We start from the raw sequence: 19104 nt of genomic DNA on the forward strand, positions 1-19104 counted from the left end.
AAACAGCACCATCAAGTGACCGATTTGAGAATAAAACCTGGGATAGACGTGTTTTTTTTTTTTTTTCCAGACAAGCACACTCTTGCATGCTTATTCCCATTTTTAGCACAAAGTGTATTTTTTTGTTTCGTCTCACATGTCTGCTGCTTTTTCATTCCTTCTGTGTTGTCATTGTTTGATCAGGGCCTCCAAGCTGCAGAAGCCAACCCCGTCTCCCCAATGCAGCACCCGAACGTTGAGGAGAGCAAACGGAAAGCTACCACTGTCTCTCAGGAGCAGGATATAGGCACCCCTCAAATCACCAAGAGACAACGCAAACTACTGAAAACAAGTCCTCAGATCACCCACAGCAAAAATGTCTCCCTAACATCTCTTCCTGGTTTTTCTGCAGAAGGGAGCTGGAGTAACCTCTCAAGTATCTTAGAAGCTCGGAAGCAGGTAATGAAGAATATGTGTGCAAAATATAAAAGCGGCATATCAAGGACGATCACACCGGATCATGTGAAATACATATATGTGGAGGAGAAATACAAAGTATTGTACTGTGAGGTTCCCAAATCAGGCTGCTCCAACTGGAAGAGGACCCTTATAGTGTTGTCGGGCAAGGCGTCCAACCCGGACAGCCTTAATCATGAACAGGTACACTATGGTGGTTACCTCAAGACGCTGAACAGATTCAACCCAAAAGAAATAATGCACCGTCTCCAAACCTATAAAAAATTTATGTTTGTCCGTGAGCCCCTGGATAGGGTTGTGTCAGCATATAGGGACAAGTTTGAGAATCCCAATAACTACTACCACAATCTGTTTGGAAAACCCATCATATCAAAATACAGGGTGGCCCCATCTACAGAAGCCCTTAAAACTGGCAATGGGGTCACATTCAAAGAGTTTGTGCAGTACTTGCTGGATGGCCACCGACCGGTGGGAATGGACATCCACTGGGAGCAAATGAACAAGCTCTGCCACCCTTGTCTCATAGACTACGACCTGATCGGCAAGTTTGAGAACATGGGGGAGGAGTCCAACTTCCTGCTGCGAATGATCGGAGCACCGGACAGCCTCAAACTACCTAGTTTTAAAGACAGGAATCCAAAAGACGTGCGGACCTCTAAAGAGATCACGGAAAAATACTTTTCCCAGGTCAGCTTGATGGAGAGACAGAGAGCATACGACTTCTACTACATGGACTATCTGATGTTCAACTACTCCAAGCCTTTTAATGATCTTTACTAGTCCATCACATGCCATGGATCTTTAATCAGTAACATTCCACATCTACATCTCCACCATGGTTTTAATCTTAACACAAATAACAACAATTCATGCGCATCATTTGGTTTTTTGGACCCAAGAAGAGACCAAATATTTGGATTTAACAAAACCTTATTTTTCTTTGGGGGGGTTCACCACAAATATATTTAGTATTTAAGTTGTATTAAATTGTCCAACTAGTCAGTGATTTAAATAAATGTGTAAACACAAACAAAGTGAAAGAGTTAATAGACTTTAATCTTAGTTTGAGTCAAGTCGGCGTTGTAATAGATGTAAGGAAGTGATAGGCAACAGTATTTACAGTGAAAAGGGTTAAACAAGTGTTAATGTCAGACAAAGAGAACCTGAGTAAAAAAAAAAACAAAGCAGTTTTTAAATGAGGATTTCATTCAGTAAGGTGAAAAAGGCATCCAAACCAACATGGACCTTCATAGAAAAAGTAATCACTGCTCTTGTTAAATCATGAATTGATTGTGCTGCATCCACAGCTGATTACTGTGTGAGCTGCAGAATAAAGATTTAACTTTCATAGAACCTGCTTGACAACATTGGCATGGCTAAAAGAAATATCTCAAAAAGCAAAACATCTTTCCCCAATCTAAAAAGAAAAATCAGAGGAGAACAAAGTCAAGGTGAAAACTCTCCAAAAAGAGCACAAAGGAATGTCTTACATTGTCTTACAATACATCCAAAGAAGTTGAAAAGTTTGGGAAAATGTTCTCAAAAGTGATGAAATGAAACTGAAACTATTTGAAAGTTCTGCATCCTGCTGCATTACAGACAGATAATAACCTTTCAGAATATAAATGTCTTACTGTGGCTGCTTTGGGCCCTGAAATGTCTGTTCAGTTTGTGGTCTGCTCAAGGGCACATGGGTAGGAACATTTACCAAAGTTCACCAGCAACTCCTCTGGCTCAAAACAAATAAGGTTTTGCAGCGAGCGCTCTCCAGAGTTTCTCTACATGTTAAAAGCTTAACAAAAGATAATTATATTTATAAGAAACACTTGTTGGCTGCTTTTTGGCTTAGTTTTACAGTTAATTCATGATTTGAAAAGGATTTTAATTACTTTTTCACATATTGCCAGGTTGGTTTGAACAACTTTATTTCTGGCTTGTTTTTCCTCAGTTAATATTTTCTCAGATATTAGAATCAGTTTGACAAGCAGAGACATTTGAATGTATCAAAACAAGCTATGTAACTTTGAATTACTACTATTTAATTCTTGGGAAAAAAAATGTTTCATTTCTATTGGCTTCTATTGGTTTTTGAAAATCTATTTCTTTTATTTTGAAATTTGAAATGTTTTTTCCATTTATTATGTGACTTACAGTAGGTCAGCCATCAGTATACCTTTGTGTACGAGTTCTAATGCAGATCATTTGTGTAAATGGCTTTACTAATATAAACTGTAACAAACTTATACTCTTAATATTAAGAGTAAAAAAAAAAACTTTAAAATGTGTCAAATGCTGCCCGCTTGAAAGCTGTGTGCACTTATTGTAGCATTTTTATACTTCTAACACAAACATAATGTATATGTAGTCCAACTCATAACTGTGCTGTGGGTCCCGCCGTCACCAGAGGTTGTTTCTGGAGGTTGTTGGCGTAAATGCAAGGTAAAAGTTGTTGTTGCCCGTATCCCTGTATGTTGGTGGTGCTGACTTGCCAGTCAATCAAATCCCTCAAAATGAAATGAGCAGCATGCTGTTGTTATGCAGACAAAAACAGTTGCAGTTGATTTCAGTAATGTGTTCCTTGAAATATTGGATGAGGAAAAGATTGTGGTCAGACTTCACCATCAGCCGCGTTAAATATCTCCTGAACAGCTTTCACTTCCAGATCTCACGCCGTCCGTAGCCCTATTTATATGTATCACATGTAATCTTCACTACTGTACAGGCTTCTTTCTGACTCTACTGGGTAGAATTGTATAATGGGCATTCAGATGACTATATATTTTTCTATGTATTTCTAAAATCCATGTGAATATATATATATATATAAAAAAAAGATATACTTAGTGCTTCTTGGTGAAAGTACGTTTAACTCTATTTGATGTCATTTATCTCTCTTTGAGTAATACTAGTGTAGAGTGTTGTGTCACTGAAGAGTTTCTTTCCAAAGCTGAATATCCACCAGCAGAAAACGTTTCTGAAGACGTAGGAACAAATTGAGCACACAAGATTCTGCACAGGTGAAATTGGAACAGTTGGTGGTTTAAGGTGCGTTTCCACTGCAGGAACCTTTTCCAGGAAGCAAAGTTGTTGGATTTTTTTTTTTTTTTTACCTTGGTTTCCACTTCAGAAACAAGGGCCAAATCAGATAACCAAGGTAGAAATATATGCAAAAGCTGTTCTGATAGAGGTGGGGGAAAAAACTGATGGGCTTTGAGCTGTGGGTGCGAAATATTTTTTACAGGTTGAACATAACCCAGCATTCTGTTTCAGTCATCCCAGCTTAACCTTTTCACAGTTAATTTGAAATAATGAGACAAGAGAAATTATTAATGGTGTTTGCAAACCATAAAAGTCCACTCGCTCTTGTAGAGAATCATGTTAACATTCAAACACATTAATGAAATCATCTAAGCTTGGTGGTTAACTGAATAAATTAAATGAGCCACAGACTTCTACTTTCAGCCATCTGTGGAAATTGGAGAGTAACATTTGTGTGAAAGCAGATTTTTACTATACCACATTTATATATTGAGTTGCATTAACATTGAAGCTGGTGCAGCTTTTGTGTCCTGTTAATGGAGGCTTTAAGTTTTAAAACTGGATTTTTTTTTTTCCTTTTTCCTTTTCTCTCCTTTGATTCACAACAAAATCTGCCAAAGTAAAAGTTGCAGTTATAACTTTAAAATTGAAGTGACTCTATGTAAACTATAAAGCGTGATTACAATATCGGATATCGTTGTCATCGTCAAAAATAATAGCTTTTATTGTTCGGCTTTGAATTTGATTCCTTTCCCCACACACACAACAAGACAGAAACAGCACAGTTCACATGAAATCCATTTTAGTCTCTCATTTACACAAAGTTTGAAGTGGTGGTACTTGGTTTTAACCGATATGAGCCGATCTGATCTCCTGTTGAAGTGGGCAAATATATCTGTGCCTCAGCATCAGTGGACATAGTTTGAGTGACCACAGACAAAATGCACATAAAATGCAAGGATAGCAAAAAATGTTTCCAGGAAATTAAATCCCTCTGGAATAATTCTGGGTCTCAATGTGGAAACGCACCTTTAGAGAAGAAAGCATCCTATTCTGTAAAAAAAAAAAAAAAAAAAAAAAAAGGATATATAAAAGTTTGGAAATAAGCTCTTTGATTATTTAAACTCTGATGTTTGATGAGCTTAATTCCACCTCATAACACATCTTGGCTCCTGACATTTTTTTTAACCCCAAATTAGTTGTGTGTGTGTTTAGTGGATGGCACTGAATGAAGTTTTTAGCTCCTCAACACAAAAATGCGTCTTTCACCCCTCTGAGAGTGTATATTATAGAAATACTGCTGAAATACACTGGAGCTGCACTATTATGTCCATGATTATACACCACTGATATATTCATCACACAGAATGCAACTTTCAGGACATAAAAGTGCGTTCTGTTTGAACTCAAAAGTCAGATTTTCCAAAGTCGGCCATCATCAAGTAACCTAGCAGGTTCAGTATCTTATACAGCTTGTGAAATCTGCAGATGCTATTGATAAAAACTTTCTACACTTTATACCTTATTAAACCAGTTGCACTTAGAGTGATGTAAAATATCTATTAGTAAAAGTGTTCCTTTTAGTGGTTTTAAACACTTAAGATGGAAAGAAATGCATTGTTATTGTCTTGTACTGCTAACAGTAGGTAGCAACACAGCAACTAGTAAATCTTACTAGTTTTCCGAATCAGTGCAACATCCTTCCCAGATCCAAGCTCCAACTTCTGAGACAAACAGAACGCAGCATAAGACTTACTTTTAGTTGTTGTTGTTATTTGTCTCTATTTGATGCAGGTCACACTGCTTAATGTGCACTAACAGTCTCACTCATGCATACTTGCACTTTGTAATCAGTTGCTAAATTACATTTTAACTGTAGAATTAAGCATGGCTTTAAAATGAAGTGGAAAAAAATTACAGTTGTTCAGTCTGTTGGCTCACTGTGAACCTTCACTCTGACTAGTTGCTGAAATGAAGGTTGAGGTCTCTAAATTACCATTTACATTTACATTGATTTAGTTTTAGCTTGCAGGTTAAATTGAGGGGGGAAATGACTAAATTGCTGACATGCAAGACAATAACGTCAAGGTAACAATTTGATATGACATGTAACTAAAATATATTTATGTTTTTACTCCTATTAGAACCTAATTAATCATTATTCTGCTTTGCGCTTTTGCTCTCTTGAAATGTTTGTCTTGAAAAATGAATAATGAGGAAATTAATTTGTCTGTTGAATACAATAAATTATAATTCATAAAATCTATGCCACACATTATAACAGGTTTCATGAAAATACAATACAGACTTTAACTGGTGTTAATTATATGAACATTTTGTTGAGACGTACTTGGCTTCATTGCCAGGTTCTACATGTTGTGGAGGTCTGGGGTAAACTCTGTCCTTTTTGCCAAGCTGTTGCCAAAGCAGTTATTGCATTATGAAAAGTGTTGTGACACTGTTGTATTGAGGTAACTGGGGACAAATTTATCATGAGCATAACTACAGTAACAAGTGAATGTATAACCTATTCTTGGTGCAAATGTGTGAAACTGATTATCTTAAGCCCTTTGCCTTATTTTTACACTGCCTATCTAATGGTGTATTTCAGGAAGACCTTTTTCAGGTGGTTATTTCTGGCTGATGAGTGTCTACTAATAAAACTGTCTTTTAGCATATTCACTGTGTTTTCATTATTTTATTTTATTACTAGATTATGCAAAGTCAAGATTTGTTTCAGGACGATGCATTCTGACATATTTTATGTGTAATACTGCTGCGTATTCCTCTGACAGAACTTGTCTAGCATAACTGATAGGAAAGAAAAGTTTAGGACTTTTCAGAGACATAAACCTTTCCTTTCTGATTATCTACGATTAGATTGTGAGGTAATAGTTCTGCGGGGGAGAATAAGATGTTCATCTCCCCACCGACGCCCTCCAGCTCCTTCCGGTGGACTCCATGTTGTTCGTAAGCCAGAAGGGATCTTTCCCCATGAATTCTAGATTTCCCTCAGGGTCTCCTCCTCTGCGTGGGATGTACCTGTAAACTCTCAAAAGTTAGCTTTCCGGGGGATGGGGGGCTCTTATTCAGATACACTAATCACCTCAGCGATTTTCTTTTGATGTAAAGAAGAGGTTCAAATCTTACCTGTCCTCCAGAATAACAGAGCTCTTCACTCCAAGTCAGACTGAACACAGACACCATCATTTTATACGCTTGTCTTCGGGATCCTGTTCTGTCATAATCCAAATTAGGGCTGTTGTAAAAGAATATTTTAGTAATCGAGTACTCTATAGAGTATTTTTACGATTTATCAAGGAATCAGATTTCTCTCTCAGCGCTATGATACTGGTATCTCTCTCTCTCTCTCTCTCTCTCTCACTCTGTCTTGATATGCTGAGAGAGAGACACCGCGTCCGACAGCAGAAATGCTATTTGCCCCCAAATCCTGACAAAACACAGCACAATCCAACTCACACTGCTACATAATAAAACATAATTTAATGAAGTGTAGAGGCAGATAAATTTTCCTCGAGGAATTTTAATAATCGAGGTACTTTAATCATTTGAGGAATCGTTTCAGCCCTAATACAAATCCCATGACCACAGGTAAGGCTTGGAACATTACCAAACCAGCAAATCAAGATATCTTTTATTTTTACAAAAGCTACATACGGCAGCTTTAACTCATTGAGATCCTGTCTGGAAACTGTTCATATCCTGCCACAACTATGACAAGAGGCAGCCCTGGGGGATTCAATCCGTACCAAGACGGTCACAGCTTTTGCTTTTGTTATGCAAAGCTCAAAAATCATTTACAAGCATTACTAGCAGCTGAAACCCCTAAATTACCTTCCACAAAAAGCCCCAGATAACACAGATATAAGACCACAAAACTCCTGCATGGACAGTCATAGTCCCCTCCCTACCACTCTGCAAGGACAGGCAGGTATGGAAAGGTCTGTCTGGATGGGCCGGTTACTGGTGCCAAGGTTAAAAATTTATCCATAAATAAAAAAGTTAAATTTTCAAAAACTCTAAAATATTGAATTATACATTTTTTGTTACTTTGGTTACATATTTTCAAATCAGCTTAGAAACCCAGAAAATTCAAACATAAAGAAAAAATTATGTAAAAATGTTGCTGTGTGCTGCTTGATTTGTACAGTTGTAATAAAACATGTAGTGGGTTACAGTTTAAACTGTTAACAGATTTCGTAGAAAGTAGGAGACCACTTTCTTTCAAAACAAAGAAGGTGAAATCAATTTGTGTTTTATTGATTTCAGTTGGTAGAGCTGTTTCCTTGCAGCAAGAAGGTTCTGGGTTCAATTCCCGGCCCCCTGTCTTTCTGCATGGAGTTTGCATGTTCTCCCTGTGCATGCATGGGCTTTCTCCGGGTACCCTGGTTTCTAGTTCCGGCAGTGTATTCTTTCTTTAGAATTAATTTATTTTGTAAAGAAATATAAGGGTTTAATTTAATGTAATTTTTTCACGGTGTGGTTCAGCATCTGCCATGCTGACTGTTCTTACTTTCATTTATTGCTTAGCTTAAAAAAAAGATAATCTACAAATAAAAGTTATGTAATAAGTTTTCATATTTTATTTCCATTATTAACATTCAGTTTTACCATTGTTTAATTATGCAAACCATTACGTTGTAGATAGGTTACTGCATCCTTTTTTGTCTGTTTAAAATAAGGATGTGGTAGGAAAAGCAAACAAACTTCAAGCAAGTCAAATACAACTATTTAAACAATCTGAACATTTGTTTTGAAAATGAAGAAAATTTGTAAAAAAAAAAAAAAATTTAAATAATTGTTAACATTCTAAATTTTGGTCACACAATTTAACCACTTTGTCTAGTGTTGGGCTTTGTTTATAATGTTTAGGTTGTTACCGTATTTTTCGGACTGTACATCCCCCCACGCTTTGAACTATGCGGCTTATAACCCGGTGCTGCTTTTCTGTGGATTTTTCTTCAACCACCAGGGGGCTCTTTAGCAGGAAGTGAATCATTGGAAGTCAAAATTGGAAATCAAAGAAGAAAGTGCTAATTTTCTTTCAGAAGAAGCACATGCTAGCAGCAGGCACGATGGAGATATGTTTTGAAGCTCACACCCCCTCATCATGGAAACCACACAAAGAAGTTCATATGATGCAGCTTTTGGTTCGGCGTTGGAGACGGAAGGCTGCGTCCTTAATAGCAGATTTATTGTGGAAAACCCAGAGCGGAGGACACACCAGGCCGGTGCGGCTAATATATGTAAGTTTCCAGTTTGTTTTTGTTTTTTTTAACGTTGTGGGTGGGGCTTATAGTGGGGTGTGCTCTATAGTCCAGAAAATACGGTAACTTTCTTGCATCTAGAGTTGTTTTTGTTGCTTCTATTAGAAACTTCATGTTTATTTTGGTTGGTCTAGCTAGCCATTTCTGTACTGGGTTATCTCCACTTCTTTTTCTGTCAAGCTGAGGACTCTGGACCTTTTGGTCTAGAAATGACAGTTTGTTTATAGGATTATTTAGTTTTCAGAGTGGAAGCTGAGTGATGAAGGATTTTCTGACTCTTTTGGCAACTCATTCGTTGGTCTTTGTCTTGCTGCTGTGTGGATCAAGATAATCTTAGCAAATACAGAAAAATATCTGACTGAAAAAATGTAGAATAGTAGTGTACAACAGCATTGAGCTCCCTGCTATTTGTTAAGATTCGCTCTCTCGAAGCACAACTTTCTGCAACTATAAAACATATTTTTGAAGCTAATAAACCAACAAAGGTTAAAAGAAATCTTGTAGAGATGAACTATTGATTTTATCCGCTATAAAGGATAACTTTAAAGTGCTTGGGATGCGGTGCAGGTGAAGCTTCTTTCTACACTGCTCTGTATCTATCCTGAGCTTCTCATAGAGGATCCAGCTGAGTGACAGAACGGCTCGATGGGGAGCAGGAAGGACAGGCTGGAGCATGCTGAACACATCGCTGAGAAACTTATCGCCCTATTTTCCAAACCCACACCACTTTCATGTGGCCTGCAGAGTTGGAGCCTGTCTCACAGAGGCTGAAGGAAGACGGAGGATGCTGGCTGTCAGAGCCTGTAACGGGATGGAAACACACCGGAAACTGTCCTTATGACAATTGTAGGCGACCACAAACTTCTCTGACTTAACTTTACACAAATCTATTTGCTTCCAAATTTATTTGGATTTGTATCTTGAAAATATGTTCCACAAACCTCTGAAAGGTTGCTGTGTATAATCATGTTGAGTGAATATGTGTCAGAGTCTCTTAATAAGAGAGATACTCTTCACTGTTCAGAATAAATTTCTGAAGGAATTTTGACAGGTCATGAAACTACTTTACTTTTTCAAATTTTACAGATTAGCAAAGGTTATCACACCACTTCACAATTAATGAAAATATTTTTAAAATATCCTGGTATTTTATTACTACATTTAGTTAATAACATAGAGAGGCTCTGTGAGAGCATGACAGCAATGTGCAACAAACTTTTGTTTGGTTATGAATAGCTAGTGAGTGTCAAGTGTTTTTATGGAGTCTTGTCACTTTTATTCAGAAATTAAGGATATGGTAGCAAAAGCAAATAAACAACCTTTTATAAAACTTTGCTTAAAAAATGAGAAATGAGAATTATTTTACAAAACCGATGCAGTTCGTACAAAGAGTAAAAGCAAAGCACGCTTTGAGAACAACCTCTCCATCTTGACCATCCATAAATTCAATCCTAATATTTGAAGGTTTCTGTTTGTGACTCTTAAGTCCTTCCACATCTTCGTTGGCCCATAAATCCCCCTCACTGTGATCCCCATCAGATTTTTCTGTTGCTGGTAAATATTCACTCCAGCACAGGCCTGAGGTGTTGAAACTAGCTCTAAATGATTGTTTGGCATAAAGAAATCAAAGTTGTATTAAATTCCCCGAAGGTGCTCACATCATCTCACAAATGCACGTTTAATGTCTACAAGTGCAACTTTTTTATTCTGAGATGCAAGTCATTTCAAATTGCAGCCTTTATTCTTCCATCACATTGCTGGTGCTTGTCGGTTCTGAGGGAAAGGATTTGTTTCATTTCCATTCTGTGATTAGATCAGAGCTGGTACTTTACGGTCTCTGAATGTACAATCATGTTCAGAAACAACTCTCACTGTGGCAGCAGCCGCATTTTTAAATCACGCTACCATTTCATCTTGTGAGACGCCATTGTCTTGATAAGACAAACAGCGGTGCTCTCTCCTTTGTCGAGCTGTTTCTATGAATATGAGATCATGTGTGTGCTGCTGTGGCAGATGAATATTGCAGCATAAATTGATCAGACTGTAGAGTTAGAAATTTGATTAAATGCTCAAGGCTTGTTTTGGCAGCAGCATTGTGCAAAGTCGTGAGAGCACTTTGGGCGCAGCTAAAACTGCATGGAAAACAAAAGCCATCCATTTACCTCATTAGTGTGCGTGGAAAATCTTGACATGCTTTGAAGAGTGCATGCTTGTGTTGCTAAATCAGCTTAAGGGCCCAGAGCAGACATACAAGAGAGGCAACCAAACATTTTCCCAAAGTGATAATCAACCTTCCCTCGGTTGGCAGGACTGACTTTGCTCTATTTTTCAGGCATTATTGTACTGACTTCCTCAGTTAATCTTCATGTTTGCCTTCGAGACAGCATTAACATGGCAGATGACAGGTTTCTGCTGATTCTCTGACGACAGCCCTCTATCACACAAACACGAGGCACAGACACACACACACACACACACGTGTACTGTAGACAAAAGAGACACTCGCTCAGCTGCTTTTACACCCTCATCACACCTTTGAAAAAATCACCAACTTGCTGACAGAAGCAGCTCAACTTGAGGTGTTGACTTTTTGAACACGACTTCCTGACAAGGTGATTGATAAGAAGCCCAGGTTTATTTAAAATCTTTGAATCTAGGTCATGGTTCAAATTACTGTAGGGAAGGGGAGGATTTAATCCTCCTATTAACGATCTGAATACTTTAACAAAAACAAAATGCATTTGTTTCTTTTCATGTTGTCTTTTCTTGTTTCTTGTTCACATTAGTGCTCAGCTAGATTGAGATTTTGTCTTATTGGTTTCTCAAACCATTTCTGATCTTATTTTTTTTATTTTTTTTTTGGTAAAGTTTCTTGAGATGATATTTGTTGTGAATAAATAAACTTGACTGAATTCAATTGAACTGTTTTCACAGAATCAGTTCAATGCTGAAAGAAATCACGGTCATCAGGAAAGAAGTCTTTAATGTTATGTATGTTTAGTGTACACTTCCCAATAATCTTATTTAGGTAAAAAAAAAAAAGTAAAGAAAAAGTTAAACCTTTTATTATTATAAGCATATTTAGACTGAAAAAAAATGATTTTCCCCAGTTCCTGGACAGTCACTGCTAATATCACAGTGAAGACTTTGAAAAAAATATTATCACCCTGCAGTTTGTCTGTTTTTTGTCTCATCTGAAACCTCAATTTAGTTCATGAATATTATCTGCAAAGTGTAACTGAAAAGTCTTTATTCTCAGGTATTAAATCTAAATAAATAATCAGTGTTTTTCTTTTTGCCCTTTCAGTTGTCAGATCTGTTTTTATGCAGATTTCATTATGTTATCATGCATGCTGTAAACGCCACACATCCTTGGAACAGTATTTTCTCATTTTTCCCAGGACATGTGAAGGACAGCCACATGATGGCAGTGCTGCATCTGATATGCTACGAACGCCGATCACCGCTACCGCGTTTCCCAGAGCGATGCTCAGTCTCAGACATGGAGGTATGCACAGTATAGAAATTAGCACTTTTTCAAGCAATTTGCCGTCAGCATCTGTCAGTCTGCTATCTTGACACTAAAACATCCACAAAAGTCCTCTAATTAGGCTACACACTGAAATAGACATAAATTATGCAGCAGCTTTGATGAAGTCGAATCAATAAACACAGGTTTTATAATGAGGTCACGCAAGCTACTGTGGGCTGAGTGCTTCTTTAACCTTGAGGCAGTTTTGCTACTAAGCTGACACAACTGTCAAGAAATCCTGAAACATTTGAGCCGATAAAATGCCGCATTGCTTTGCTTTCTCGTATTTATACCATCACGCCTCCCCTCAGGTTTAATGACAGCATATTGCGGATGTATTTTTAATATGAAAACACACCGAGAGTTGAGGCGAACATCTGGATGATGATGTTGATGGACAGGAGAAGGAAGGAAAGACTCTGTCAGGAGAGTGCTACAAAAGCGTGATTACACATCACATGTTTTTATTTCAAAATCACCTTAGACCCTTGCAAACCAACTTGCGTATTTTCACAGTTAAGACATCTGACATGGATACTGAATGAATTAACATGCTTTCATTTCATGGCATCAGAACAGAGGTGTGTGAGCTTTTTTTGAGCAGATTTTATGCTGCAGTGTTTAACACTTGTTCCTGACTGTTCCCTCCTAAAAGGAGCACAGTGTTCCAGTGTTGAATGCAGTGATGCAAACTCTCCTGGCTGTGCAAAAGGCATCACATACCAGCATCTAGGGTGCTTAGAAATGTTAGAAATGAAACAATTTAACAAATAACTCCAATTTGTCTTTAGAAGCCCAAGTTTTCAAATATTAAAAATAATATTTTTTGCTTTCTTTTGTGTGGATTTTGAGAAAAAAGGTATTTGGTGTGATCAACATTTGTTCATTATTCAACATTTATTTGTTTAATCTGATGCCCCTAAATAAAGTCTGATGTAACTATTTCCTACCAGAAGTCATCGAATTTAACTTAATAATAAACACCACTGTTCTGTGAAGACCTTAGCTGTTTGTTTGAGAGTATTAGTCAACAGGAGAGCATTATGAAGACTGAGAAACATGTAAGAAAGGTCAAGAATAAAGCTAAGGAAAAGAAAAATAATGTTATAGAAACAATATACAAAACAACTTACAAATCACTTTTTAATCCATTATGAGAAAATGGAAAGCAAATGGAACAAAGTTGCCCAGTTAACCCAAAAGGTGTGGCAACGAAAGCATTAATCAGATAAAAAAGATGGTAACTCTGGAGGAGCTTCAGAGATTCAAAGCTTATGTGGGGAAATCTTTTTGACGGGACAGCTATGAGCCCTGCACTAATGCTTTTCTTCATCTCTCACCAATAAGCTGGTCAGAGTTGATCAGAAAATGAGTGAATGACAGTAAAAATGTTTTTGGTAATTATCTGCATCCCTTTGAAAATACACCAGAATCAAATAAGTGACTTGTTACCAAGCTGCTGCAGAACTGAATGACCTGCTGATGAGGGATTTCATCCATTTTATTCAGATGTTTGGGGGACAGATGCATCCAAACGTCTGAACTCAGAACGACTGGACTTGGGCACCGTATTGGGGTTTATAACATAAAACCCCAATAAAATATGTTGAGGTTTGTGGGTATAATGTGACCAAATATCAAAAAAATGGAAAATAATTTTAAAAGGCACTATATATCTGTATTCCTGAAGATTACATCAGTAACTCACTTTCCATTACAAATGTGCACAAGCCTTTGTCAATAGTCTGCTAATGTCAAATTTTACAGTTGCAGTGTTTCTATTAATAAGAAATGTGATTAAAATCACACATGGATGAGTTTGTTCACAGGATAAGTCATTAAAAAACATCCTGATCCTCCAACTACTTCCTGTCATCATCTTCTTTGTGGTTTGCTGCAGTGGCAACATCCGGTTGTTGATTATGTGAATCATGGTTTTTCAAAAAAAAAAAAATGTTTCCATTGCAGTTTTCAGAAATAAACTAATTTCAGGGCTGCCAAAAAAACCACCTCATCCCAGCGTCAAAACTTTTAATCAAAAGACAAAAGCTATTTCAAAATTTGTGTATTTCCATTGAGCCATTTTTTTTTTCCAAATGTCAAATTGGGAAAAAGTAAACGTGTGGGTTTCCTCTCATCTCCCACAAACATCCAAAGGTCCACCAGCTTTAACCCTCTCCTGCTCCCTTTAAAGATTGAAGGCGAGCTTTTAATGAATCATCCCCGTTCTCCCATCATGTTCATGTTCCTTCCCTTCTTCAAGCAGCGTGAGTGATGAAAGTGACAGGAGAGACACCTGCCCTAAACCACAGCTGATAAAGGGGGAGAGAAACAACGAGGGAAGTGGAGGGAAGTGGGCGCCATGCCTGATGGGAGAAACACACAAGGAGGGAACAAACTTGCAGAGACTATCACTTATAGTGACAGGCCAGGAGGTGCCGTGCTATTAGCAGGCCGAAGGGCAGGCCCAGAGCGCAGCCCGTCCCACCTAGGATGGATGGGCCTCTCTCTTGGGACTAAATTAATACTGGGAGTCGAGTGAATTGCTTTTGGAACAATGTCCTCCTAAGGAGCTAATCAGACAGGAGTTATCTAGGAGCGCCTGGAGGCTGGCTGCAGCGCTGTGGCTGCCTGGCAGACGGCAGGTGCACCACGCCGACTCACAGCAGCTCGCTCATGAGCAGGGCACAGTGTGGTAGTGTTCATTAGACAATGACAAAAGTTTCCAAAGAGGAGAACTTCCAGCGCAAAAAAGGAAAGGAAAGGAAAGCGGAAGCCTGAACAGAAAGACTGAGGTTCTAACCATGAATAAAAGAAAGAAGAAGTTTAATGTTCAGGTAAGATTTTTGATGACGTGCCATGAAAATGGATTCATATTCTGTGTGGTGGTAAGGGGCTACTTTGCTTCTTCAGGATCGGGATGACTTGTGGTTTTTGAGGGATTCTGCTGTCCACCAAAAAATTCAGAAGGAGAACGTGCAGCCATCAGCTTGTGACCTTAAGCACAATCTCACTGGGGATTTACGGCAGGACAAATGATCTGAAGCACATCACAAAAACTCTACCATGATGCTTTTGAAGTGGCCTACTCAAAGTCTGAGCATCTCAGATGGAAATACTGTTGCATGACTTGAAACGGCCCATTCATGCTCCCAAAATCTCAAATGTGGCTGTGAAGAGAAATAAAAGACACTTTTTTTTCCCAGCTGCTTAATGGTATTAGGTTTTATTTTTTTATAGTCTTCCCTTAAAAACTGCAATTTGTGAATTTATTATTTAAATTAATTTAATGGTTTAAAACATGCAAGTTAAACAGAAAAGCAAACTTAAGGGAGAAATATGTTGTCATGGCACCATGTTTTAATTAAAGTCAACAAAAAATTAAATTCAACTTGATGACAGCAAAGTATTACACTAAAGCATTTAAAATCCCAGAAAGCAACTTAAGAAAACATTTGGTTCTTTACTAAGAAATGTTTACATTTCAATGTTTGATCTCGTTTTTAGATACAATAAGCATCCACTTAAATAACATAAATAAATGTTATTTTACTCATTGAACAAAATAATAAAACTGTGCTTTATAACTGACAAAAAGGTTAGAACACCCTTCAACCAAATTGGTAGTATTACACTCTTTAGTAATAAGTTAATGAAATAACTTAATTTAGACATTTCTTATAAGTATCTACCAGTTTCTGGCGTCAGTTTGAAGAAACATTGCTCCACTCCTAAGTTTCAGCTGTGACATGGTTGAAGAGTTTCTTTCATGTGCAGGCAATAATCTCAATTAGACGTCACATTTCTTGATTCTCCGCCAGTTCTTGGTGGTTTTAACTGGTATATTTTGGTCATTGTCAAAAAATGTAAGGTTAAGCAGCACTGCTTTACATTTTTTCCAATTGGTCTTTCATTTTTCTCAAGGACTGTCTGATAAACGATAAAATTAATGGTGCATTCAATGACATACTGTATGTTCACATAGAAGGCAAATGTGACAACAATCCAATAGTTCAAGATTACAAGTGTGAAAATACTTTAGTTATTTCACTTTCAGAAGTTCTCACTGAAGGCAAGGAAACTAAATATATAAACAATTGGTTGTTAGGTGGTTTTATTAACGTTCTGCCACAAGGACATTGTGGACATTCGTGACCTTGAAATGAAAATGTGTTCGACCCCCCTGGTTAAGATCAGACCATATTCAGATGTTGGAGTGTTTGACAGGCTTAATTACAACCCACAATCTGTCACAAAACTTGAAAGATGTGTCTACTTCACAAGTATGCACTAATTTGTCTTCATCTTTGACATTAAATAAATGTAAGTTTGTGGCTGGAATGTGAAAAACTGTGTGGAAAGCTGAAAGTCTGTGAATTATTTTTCAAAGCATAGCAGTAGTTATCAGGCAAAATAATAAACTGACAGTTTTCCAGAAGTACTTGTTGTCTGTCACCCACTTTATTCCTTTTTCAGCAGGAGATGATGTCAAATAGCAGAGCAATAAACTGACAGGATTTCTGGCTCAAACTGACAACTCACCGCAGAGATTATACACAGGAGTCAGACATGACGTACGAAACCGTCAGCAGTAGTTTTGGGTGCAGAATGGAAACTTATGGTACTTATGACCACTTATCACAAAGTGAGCGACTTGTTTTCTCACCTTGCATCAGGCTCTCCCAGAAGCAAGAAGTTCCTCCGGCTAGCTCCAGGCTCATTCCTGCCTGGATCCCCGAAGGATGGAGAACACATTCAGACTGTGATTCACCGCGAAAAACAAATACATCACAAGTGACTGGCTCTGCATAACTCTGTCAAAAAACACCAGGAGGTTAGATACTAATACTATAAGTTATTGTTTTACTTCACTCAATTTTGTAATGTAACCATTATTTGTTTTCTTCACTCTTTACTGTGAATTGTAGGCATATAATTAATCCAAGAGCTGATTCACAGGAATTATAATCTGCAATTTAAGTTAAAATAAACTCTCATGTTTTTCTGACCTCCTGTTTTTAATCTCGCTTTTATTGTTCATCCTCTGCAAAAGAGTGTTTTTGTTGCCCTCCTCACCCAAAGCTTCTCTCCTCCTCCTCTCCTAACTCTCCAGATTTGTTCCTGAGTTTGTTGTGAACAGCAGAGCTGAACTCCATCTCCCCATCTCAGAAACTGCAGCTGCTCAAATCCAACACCCAGCCAGACAGAAAACTCAGAACAATCAGTTATTGACATATAATTTGTACAAGTGTGTCCTTTTTCCAAAATATTAGTTTCTTTACTTGATTTAAGTTCAGCAAGAAGAAACTTGGGTAAGTTTAAATTGTTTATTATCCTTTTTTGCTGCAGTGGAAATCTATTCAGAAGTTGTTTCCTGTGTGCATGAGTGTGGATGGTATACCTGCTTTTAATGTCACTTCATTGGACTCTAAAGTCTCTTTGTTTTGTCTCATTCTACACACTGCCACCTACTGACCAAACAGTTTAAGAATGCCTCAAACCAACTGTGGCTGACTAGAAAAATAGATTGAAGTACAGTATCTGTTGGAAAGAAAGGCTAATATTAGGTCAAATGAAGTATGATCCAGTTCTGTGATGGTATGAAGTACCAACATATTAGCAGTAGATTCTGTAGGTATTCTGACTTTTTTCCAGTACGTAACATATATGGGATTGTTCACGATGTTCCTTCCTTAGACATATTTTGATATGTAGTTGTGAGACACTATGGTTCAGTTGTCTGGCCCTCAAAATGTGTTCCTCATTAAATCCAGTTAAAGGCTTCCCCTTGCTCATTTACCGCAGCTTTTAACACATTATCTATTGAGGCAAAATCTTCACTTGTGCCTTAATTGTTTCTGACAATCAGTTGCCATGACAAAGACATAATCTGTTCACCTATCAGCACTCATAATGTTTGGTCTGATTAGTATGTGTCCAAGCATTTGCTGGTTTCTTCTTGTTAAAGGAGAGTTTTCCTCTCCACTGTCACTACGTGCACGCTTGGTATGAGGGATTTCAGATTGAATTGATTCGTTTTTGGCAAAGTGCCTTGAGATGACGTGCTGTCAATCAGACTGTAAAAAGAAACTGATACTGAGTAACATATCAAATGTCAAGGAGTGGATGAAAAAGTTGATGCGTAGAATTCAAAGGTTATGAAACACCTTAAAAAAGACAAACTGCTTCTGGCCCTCGGACAGCCTTTATAATATAATGTTCCCTTATTGAGAGATCATGGAAGAATATTAATGTAATTCATTAAGTGGTTCTCATCATCTACAATTACAACTTGTGTCAAACTGTTCATGTTTAGATCGTATCGACAGAGAATTGTAGCATATTCAAAATATTTTTTCATCTTGTTTGAACAAATTTTTGAGTTCAGATATAAAATGAATGCACTTCGATGGTTAAAATAGCACATATTTAAACAACTGTTTGGACACAAAAATGATCCACTGTTTATAAACAGGTAAAAATTGCTCATAATATCATTTACTTAAAGAAAATGTATTTTCCTAATGTGCTTTTTAAGAATTCGTTTTAATCTAACAGTTTTATTCTATGTCAAAACTGTGATATACAAGTTTGTTTTTTCTTTTGCTAATTAAACAACTTCAGATCAATGGCAGCCGAATTGTTTCAGCTCTGTTTTAGAAACATTTATGCTACACAATCACTTAAAAATATGAACACTTTAGAACGTATGATTTTTGGCTTGATTTTTAGAGACACTGTTTTACCCCCCACTGTTTTGTTTGTTGTAAAAGAAATAACATGAAGACA

General features: G+C 37.4%; 1 protein-coding gene across 2 annotated transcripts in view; it reads left to right on the forward strand.

Annotated features, from left to right (window-relative positions):
- chst8 (carbohydrate (N-acetylgalactosamine 4-0) sulfotransferase 8) overlaps positions 1 to 6173 on the forward strand; it is a 180724-nt gene extending 174551 nt beyond the window's left edge. For both annotated transcript variants that reach the window (XM_008405530.3, XM_081605386.1), the window contains exon 4: positions 184 to 6173. In XM_008405530.3, coding sequence (XP_008403752.2) covers positions 184 to 1236 — 1053 coding nt within the window. In that variant the 3' untranslated portion in view covers positions 1237 to 6173. The remainder of the gene's footprint in view (positions 1 to 183) is intronic.
- The last annotated feature ends 12931 nt before the right edge of the window (positions 6174 to 19104 follow it).

Source organism: Poecilia reticulata, chromosome 3, assembly GCF_904066995.2.
Source record: "Poecilia reticulata chromosome 3, P_reticulata-male-v2, whole genome shotgun sequence".
Classification (NCBI taxonomy): Eukaryota; Metazoa; Chordata; class Actinopteri; order Cyprinodontiformes; family Poeciliidae; genus Poecilia; species Poecilia reticulata.